The sequence below is a fragment of the Mytilus californianus genome, unplaced genomic scaffold (assembly GCF_021869535.1).
Source record: "Mytilus californianus isolate M0D057914Y unplaced genomic scaffold, xbMytCali1.0.p SCAF_3, whole genome shotgun sequence".
In the NCBI taxonomy this organism is placed as follows: Eukaryota; Metazoa; Mollusca; class Bivalvia; order Mytilida; family Mytilidae; genus Mytilus; species Mytilus californianus.
In genome coordinates, this window is record NW_026262679.1 from 30,038,928 (window position 1) to 30,048,018 (window position 9,091).

Below are 9,091 nucleotides of genomic sequence, written 5' to 3' on the forward strand. Positions count from 1 at the left end.
GATTTGTTTTTTCTTTTTCTAAAATGTGATCGTGCATATATAGGATAACTTAACATCGTCTCAAAATATACAATTTATTTGGACAACCTTAAAGCTTATAAACAGGTAGCATGCGAAGCTTTGTCGATCATTTCTCTCTGTCTGAGCCGAGAAAAATATAGTTTGTATTTCGAGATAACATAAACATAAGGAGATGTGGTATGATTGGCAATGAAACAACTATCCAACAAAGTTCAAATGAAGTGGATGTAAGCAATTATAGGCAACTGTACGGCCTTCAACATTGAGAAAAAACCCATACCGTATAGTTGGCTATAAAAGGCCCATCCATGAAAAGTATGATACAATTCAATTGAGAAAACTAACGGCCTAAATTATAACAAAACAATATATGAAAAACAGAAATGACCGACATGAACCAACGACAACCACTGAACTACAGGCTCCTGACTTTAGACATGCAAATACAGAATGTATGTTTGTTATAGTTATACTGAAACTCTCCAAACTGTTCCGAACGAAATATTTTGCCAATGGCTAAAAAACACCAATTTTAAATTTGAAGCGGACAACGTAAAAAAAAGATTCGAGAACCTGTATTCTTAATTAACGTCATTAAATGCATTATACCATTTGAAGTGACTGTATATCACTAATGTTTATACGGATAATGCATGGCTTAGAAACAGGTAGAATGCGAGACTTTGCCGAGCATTTCTATCCTGTTTCGACCCAAGTTGAAATAAATTTTATATTTCGAGACAATGTATAGTTATTCTCTATATATTGAAACTCTAACAACTGTTCCAAATGAAATATTTTGAGTGAAAACCACCAATTTTGAATTTAAAGCGGGCACTGTAAGAAATCCGCGAACCGGTATTCTTTATTGAGGTGATAAATATACCTCTACGGAAACGCATTATCAACGTCATTAAAAAGCCATATACGGTTAGTGACTGTATATCACATATGAATAAATGGTCAATGCAATTTGACTGCGCAATTAGCATAATTGCAGTATTAAAAGAAATAATATTGTACCGAATTTATTTCTTGTACGAAATTAAGTCCTATTGCAATTTGCGTAAATTTAATGCATCATTTGGGTTTTTAAATTGATGTTTATCAAAGAACAAATGAACAGTTGATTGAAACAGTAATGCAGCACGTATAGCCGCCCTAAGTTTTATCTATTGCAATTGTCTCCTGATCTTTTTTTAATTTTTGTACACATTAGTATCCTCAACTATTTTAACTAGGCCAACTTATTCATTTTCAAAATCCTCTAGGTCCTCCCTAGAAAATCAAAAAGTCATCCCCTAATAAAGAAAATTATATATTAAATAAATGCACAAGGACACAACAAAATTTCCAATATATTACTGCATTCAACATCAGTATACAACCGTGTTGAAATATAAAATAGATCAAAGCAACCCATAAAACAAAACAAAACAAAATTAGTTGGGTTTATTACTTACTTATTTTCTCCTCAGGATTAATTTCTACAGTTGTCTTCCATGATACACCATAGTTATACCTGTAGCTTGTGGTCCGGTCTGAAGATACATCATCGTTATTCCTGTATTTTGGGGTCTGCTCTGAAGATACGCCATAGTCATCCATTTAGTTTGTGGTCCGGTCTGAAGATACACCATCGTCATTCCTGTATTTTGGGGTCTGCTCTGAATATGCAGCATAGTCATTCCTGTATTTTGGGGTCTGCTCTGAAGACACACCATAGTCGTTCCTGTATTTTGGGGTCTGCTCTGAAGATACATCATAGTCATCCATGTATTTTGGGGTCTGCTCTGTAGATACCGCATAGTCATCCATGTATTTTGTGGTCTGCTCTGAAGATACACAATACTCAAGGTAACAACTAAAAAGTGTCCGTGTATCATCTAAAAAGTGTCCGTGTAACACCCGTTAATGTACTGTTTTTCTATAGCTCTGCTGGGGGCAAAGTCGTACAACGGGTGTTATACGGACACTTTTTAGATGATACACGGTCACTTTTTAGATGATACACGGACACTTTTTAGTTGTTACACGGACACTTTTTATGAATAGAATCACTCGTGCATGATCAGTGAGTTCATGGGCACTTTAAATTTCAATTAGATTTGAACTTTTTGTTTCACCGACATATTTCCTGTCTTTTGTATTAAAATATTTACGTTGGCATCAATAACTATATTTTTTTTCAAACAATTCCAGTGTATTACTATTCATATCAGTACACTAAGGGATTGACTATTTAACTTCAAAAGGGTGGTTATGGTTTTTTCCTAAAAAAATATTCTGATCCCCAATTTTATGAGAAAAATATATTGTGGTCAGGCAGATGACAAAATAATGTTCTGATTCCTGATTTTCCGAATACAGTATATACTAGTCCTAATTTCGAAAAAAAATATTTGGGTGATAGCGTTGAAAAACTAAATAATTTTCTTACTCAGAAAAAAACATACCCCTCTTTTGAAGCTAAATGGGCGGTCCGTAAATGTTTTTTTTTCAATATATGGACATGAATAGTATTCTGGACAATGCTGAAGGTAAAGAAATGCTGGTACCGACGTTTATATTTCAATAAAATACAAGAAATATATATAAAAAAAATCAAATCTAATCAAAAGATAAAATCCCTATCAACTCACCAATAATGCACGATTGTTCCTATAAATAAAAAGTGTCCGTGTAATACATGTTCTAATAGGCAGCAAATCTTGAAGAAAATCATTCAAAAAAATGAAAACAACACGTTATAAATTTCATGCGTCCGAAGCGCTGTTCTGGATTTACCTTCATCAGGAACGCTCAAAGCTGAATATTTGAAAGCCAAGGATGTATAAGAACCTAAACAGTTGAAGAGCTATATAACCAAAAAGGACCTCAAAAATAGCCAAATCCATCTAAGGTTAACTTTGCCTGAGGGAGTTGAAACCTTAGTTTCTTACAATTTCGAAATTTATTAACGGACAATTTTAGAAAGGCTATTTATAAATCATGTCAGTACCGAAGTACTGACTACTGAGTTGATGATACCCTCGGAGACTGATAGTCCACCAGCATTCAACTTATGTCACCAATTTTGGACGGTAAGCTGCCATTGGATCATATTGTGACACGTGTTTAATCCTGATCAACACTATTAAGGACATAAAAACCTATAAGCATGAAAATTTTTAAAGAAATCCAAAATATATGCCTATATATATCTAATAACAAGACAAAATCGATTTTTTCATAACATTTCATTCCCTAATGAAATAGGAAATTCATTTCTTTTATACACTTTTATTGTTATTGAATTCATATATATTTAATTCATATATTTGGGAGCAAACGTACGATTTTTATTATTTTTTAAGGGGGAATGGGGGAATGGAATGGCACATCCTGCATTTTTTCAACAAAATAAGGATCAAGCCTGTTTATCTTAAATTTATTTTAACCCCCCCCCGACCTTTTTCTGTTTTTCCCCAAATAAAAATCAGATATTAGCTTGCTTACCTCTGAAATCAAATCTTTTTCATACATTACTTACTTGCGAAGTTGCATTTTAAAAAGTCTCAAATGTGTACGACATTCATCTTTTACTTGACATGGTTCTTTTTTATAAAATTATTAGATTCTTGAATTTCTTGAGAAAAAAACTCTCGGCTGAAGGGAAGTGAAAAAAAAAGTTTGTTTAAACTGTAACTTACATTAACTGGTATATGGCCATTTAAGTTTATAATCTGCTTAATTTTGCTACCTCTTCTAAATGCAAAATGCACTACTTCTTTCTTGTCGTACAAGTCAGATACAAGACAAAAGTAACAAACAAACAGGCAGGAAACAAACTGCCGTATAGTTCTTCTGCACTTGTAGTCAGGTCAAGGTCCTCGGCTATCGCCTCGGACCTTCACCTGACTACTCGTGCAGAAAAATTATCCGGCAACGGTTGTTACCGGCCTGTTTCTTTGTTACCTTTGTATTGTATCTAATACTTAACGGTCAACATCGCGAACTGGTTGATCGATACGATATATCCAGGTCATGCGATTCCCTCGGTTTTTGTTTGTTACCTGTGTTTGTATTCGTAATCGATTTATAAATGAGATTTGAACGTCAGAAAGCTGCCTATATTTAAATGATTAGTCAGGCATATGGCAAAATGCTCGGTACTTTATTCATGAGATTGTATCACAACTTGCCCTTTTAATTTCCTTTAATGTGGCGTTCACACAGTGCCGATTATGGCTCCCGTTTGAGATCAGACAGCGCTAAGACACGAAAAGTGAAAAAGTCGGATTACTATCCTAAATGATCTGGAATGTCCTATCATTGTCTGAACGCAGTCGTATACGTTCGTAATAAATTCCTTCGTATCGGGAATGGTCCGGAGAGGTCGGCCAAGCACCCCGATAGTTAGGTGCGTCCCGTAATATTCGGGGAAACTCAGCCGATTTTGTCTAGTCGGATTACAACCGTGACTATGTCGTGACAGATTCTGCTGTATCGGATCAAATCGTAACAATGTTCTGTGTTTTCTGGACGGTGTTCTGTGAAACGGACATGATCTGGAGAAATTTTTGATTGCTGTTTTTTTGCCGATTGAGTCCAGATTGCATCCAGATCTTGCCGATTGCGAACCGTCTTTGCCGAAACCGTTCCGGAACAGTCCCGTTTTTAACACGAAATTCGGCAATGGTATCCACGCCAGAGTCCCGACAATTACAGAACACAATACGACTGAGTCCAGACAAAGCCATTTGCAATGCGGTACAGCAGACTGTGATAGGATTGCGTTCCGACAGTACCTGATCATCCCGAATATGGCGACGGTTTTCTAACGGCTATCCTCCGTTAGCGTCGGTTCACTGTCTGGTCACTGTCTGATCTCTGTCGGATCACATTCGGTAGAATCAGGACGCTGTCGGGACAGATTCGGTCGTTTTTAACCATGCGAAAGACACACATCGGATTAGAATCGGATTGAGAACGGGATAATCGGGACAAATTCGGCTGGAAACAGCTCAATTATGACGCTTCCTGAACAATATCTGATTGTTGTCGTGATTAAATAATTGTTTTTACAAATTTCAATTAAAGTTTGAATTTCCAGCCACGATTCACAGGATCTTGATCAGACTTTTGACAAATTTTAATCGGGAATGGTCCTGTCAAGGACGGCTGTAAAAATCGTGAATGTGTGACCCCGGCTTTATTGGTTGAAGGTTGAAAGTTATAAATCATATATATTAATTTACAGATAATATAGTGTTTTTCCGTTTTGTTTCTAAAACTTACGTGTCCTTTAAAACTTTCTTTGGCGGATATCAAAAAACATTTAATGTAATTCTGAGGAAACTGCTTCAAATTCCAAAGTTTATGCGGCAAAAAACACGAAATCATCAGGTTTTGATAAGATTTTTGTCGAAAAGCCAAGAAATCAGATGAGATAACAGTTATTTACTTTGAAAATTCAACCTCCAACGTGTTTCCATTTATGGAATATTTATATTCTTTTATTTTTCGGGCGTGTATTATCCTATTTAAATGAATGTCGTCAAAAATGAAGTCAATATTGCTGCTAAAAGCAAAATACACACATTTCTGCCATATAACGATTTTAGAGGCATAAATTTTCATATCTGGCATATAAGTATGTCTATTATTACACCTATTTGTAATGTTTCGGATTTTTTATAAGTCAGATAAGAAACGGTCAATGTAAGTGCTCTTATCTTTCTATTACATTACATGATAATATATGGGTGACAAACTCTGTACGTAGTACCTATGACGGAATTGACCCCCAGTCGTATATTAGTGAGAGATTGTAGGACAGAACTACATACGGAAGTTGTCATTAGCTGATTAACAATGAAGGAAGCAATAGTCTTATTGGTATTCTTTGTAGCTTGTCAGGTATATTTTTATAATTAAGTCCTAGTTGTAGTCCAGAAATCTGTCACAGTGGAAAAATGGACAAAAATTGATTTTGAGACTTTTCGGACATTTTGTAAAAGATTTTGTAAAATCACTGTTTTTGTTATATTTGCAATATTTCACTAAGGGATTTTGTTATTTTTATTGTGAAAGGTTTAAGTCAAGTTTAGAAAATTAAGATAATCTAATTTCATGTTTTAATTTGATTTTCAATTAGCGACATTTTACTTCAATTGATCTATTATTCGTAAATGTTTAATGTCTTTAATTTCATGAATAAGTCTGTATGTTCTATTGTTAATTATTATCTATGTGCTAATTTTTCTGTAATCCCTTAATTGAATTTTCTCACTCATTTAGAGAAATATTTGTCAAGTCTATTCTACTAATTTTTTGTTTGTTATAAAAACTGTTATTATTTTGATGTGGCAGATTGGATTTAGTATTACACTGAGCAGTTCCAACTCTGTACAATTGTATTCCATGCTGAACTTATTAAAAAATACATCGCTCTAACCAGAGTCGTCTTTTGTTGCAAGAGTTAGTCCCAGAGTCAGAGGCGGTACAGACTAGTCGTATTGTTTATTGTGTGTGTGTGGTTCCAGGCCAACACATTACCCAGTCACAAGATACACCCAGTTTCTATTTGTGACAAATCCTTGAATCTTTTCGCCAGTTACTATAGTAATGGGAGCAGAGCTTTAATAATGAAATGAAAGAGATAAATAAAAAAAAACACGGAAAATTGTTGGAACATTTATAAGAATAACGTATATAAACGTATATGTTGGGATATACATTAAATAGACAACGACACAAAGCGTCAAGACATGTTTATTATTTCTGTTTTTGTGTATAATTAGTAAGAATTTCAAAGGTCTATTCTTGTACGTATTTGCAATGTATTGGTTTTCTTATCAGTTCGGTAAGAAACGGCCATTATACATGGACTTCGGATTTTGTCGCGTCGATTCTTTTCTGTATATTTTAAAATAATTGACGTTTATGTATTTGAAAAAAACCTGTTAATTCCCTATTTAAATTGATTATTTGCGTCTATACATGACATGTATAGTATAGTTTAAAAGTACTTTTTTCAGGCCATGTTTCTCAACTTGAAACATGATTGCAAGACGAACAACGATTGCCCAAATACACATTGTTGTGTGACTGATTTCCATGGTGACACGTGTTTCCAGTACCAGAACGAATCGCAGCCATGTCATCTAGCTGGACATACTATGCATTTATATAAATGTGGATGCTCAGCTGGTACGTAAAAATTCTATAATATCCATATTCATACTTTCCCTTCATCATGTTTGCTATATAAAGATCTTGTCAGACATCAGATTTGACGCAAGGACCTCCAGCTATATAGATGGTCCATTCCGTATGAAATCTCTGACAAATCTTCACGACACCCAAAAATAGAATGAAATAAACAAACAATTCAAACACAACTTTACTCTCTTACTTGTCCACCAATTTGTACTGTTAGAGCACTAATATTTGCAGACTGTGTTCATGGATAGCTCCGAGTCCTTGTTGGGGTTAGAAATTACGTTTGGTCCTTTTTGGTTTAATCAGTTCTTTCACGTATGTACAAGGTTTGGGAAATATTTAGGTCTCGAGCATCACCGAAAATAGACAATTATTGTCGAAATGTGCATCTGGTGCAGAAAATTTGATACCGTTAATGTTACAATGTATTACTACGACTGAGTCGGAACCTCTGCTGGTTGACTGTTAGTCCATGAAGCTATCACCAGCCCAGAAGACAGGATTTACGTTTGGTCCTTTTTGGTTTCATCAGCTCTTCAAAGTTTGTATTAGTTTTCGAATTTTTAATATTTTGGCCTCGCGAATCACTAAAGAAACATTAATTCTCGAAAGCGAATTTGGTAAATTTGATACCGTTAATGTTATTCCAAATCTTAATAACAAATAAATATACTTTTAAATTAATTCTGTCTTGTTATTGTAGGTTATACATGCCAGGGATTACATATTGATCCAGGACACACACTTCCGGATCCAGACGGCTCTATCCATCATGCTGAAGAATTGCTAGGACAGATTGGATATGGTTTATGTGTCAAGACTTCAAAATAAATAAAAATATGTTAAATATCTGTTTTGTTCAGTCCATCATACGAAATGATTTTTTCTTTTAACAACATTGTCTCCTACACTAAATGTATTGTTACAATTGACATTATATGTTATATCCAATTCCTTTGTTCACCCCTCTCGGAATAATGTTTACTAGAAAAAACCCGCGCGAGCGCTGCTTGAAGACTACTTTAAATGTTTATGGTGATACACAGCTTGGTTCGTGTTTCTCAAACTGTTTTATGCACTGATGCATTATGTTGATAGTTTTTATTATTTTGTCAGTTCTTCTTCCATAGGAGTTTGAATGTCCAATTAGTAGCTTCTATCTCGGTGTTACACAGGTGCTCATAGAACGGAGGAAATGACTCAGAAAAGAAGAAGACAACCTAGAACACTGATGATTAAAACATTTCTCAGTGGTGCTAGTTCAAGTTGAAGTATTTCTTTTTTTTTCCAAAGGTGCGAGTCAAGTTCTGTCTCTGTGTGATACGGGTGCTCCAAGAACGGAGGAAATAACTCAGAGAAGAAGACGATCTAGAACTCGCTGATGATTCAAAACATTTCTTCAGTGGTGCGAGTTTGTAGTATTTTTTTTCGAGTGGTGCGAGTTCTGTCTCTGGTGCTCCGAGAAAGGAGGAATTTATTAAGAGAAGAAGAAAACAATCTAAAGATTAAACACATTTTTTCGAGTTTGTTATATTTTTTCTTTTTTTTTGAGTGGTGCGAGTTTGATAAAGTGATGCAAGTTGTAATAATTAGTGAGAGTGTTTGAGTGGTGCGAGTTGGCCGTGGGCCGAGTTGTCGGGCAGTACGTCGACTGAGCATGCGCGAAAGCGTATAAGACACGGATCGATAACGGTCTCCGAATTTGGATATTTTCTCAAAAAATGGCGTTTTCTGTGGAAAAAAGATTGTTTCAAAGACAAATTTAGGAAGTACAAAACACTACATTTATACGTCATATCACGAATATTTCCGACTTTGTATGGTTTCAGAGGAGTTGCGGCTCAATGAAATAGGTCTCTTCCTT

At 35.0% G+C, this 9,091-nt stretch overlaps 1 protein-coding gene across 1 annotated transcript; it reads left to right on the plus strand.

The window, feature by feature from the left end:
- Window positions 1-5,776: 5,776 nt before the first annotated feature.
- On the plus strand, window positions 5,777-8,076 carry LOC127734345 (U3-aranetoxin-Ce1a-like). The gene is made up of 3 exons (XM_052244192.1): window positions 5,777-5,922; window positions 7,044-7,215; window positions 7,931-8,076. Exons 1-3 carry the CDS (start codon window positions 5,878-5,880, stop codon window positions 8,056-8,058), a joined length of 345 nt encoding a protein of 114 aa, XP_052100152.1. The 5' UTR covers window positions 5,777-5,877; the 3' UTR covers window positions 8,059-8,076.
- Window positions 8,077-9,091: the final 1,015 nt, after the last annotated feature.

Bases quoted from the DNA above. Each gene is read 5' to 3' on its own strand.
- LOC127734345 (XM_052244192.1), top strand. From the start codon at position 5,878: ATGAAGGAAGCAATAGTCTTATTGGTATTCTTTGTAGCTTGTCAG. The intron at 5,923-7,043 runs GTATATTTTTAT...TACTTTTTTCAG, and splicing joins TATTCTTTGTAGCTTGTCAG to GCCATGTTTCTCAACTTGAA. The intron at 7,216-7,930 runs GTACGTAAAAAT...TTGTTATTGTAG, and splicing joins TAAATGTGGATGCTCAGCTG to GTTATACATGCCAGGGATTA.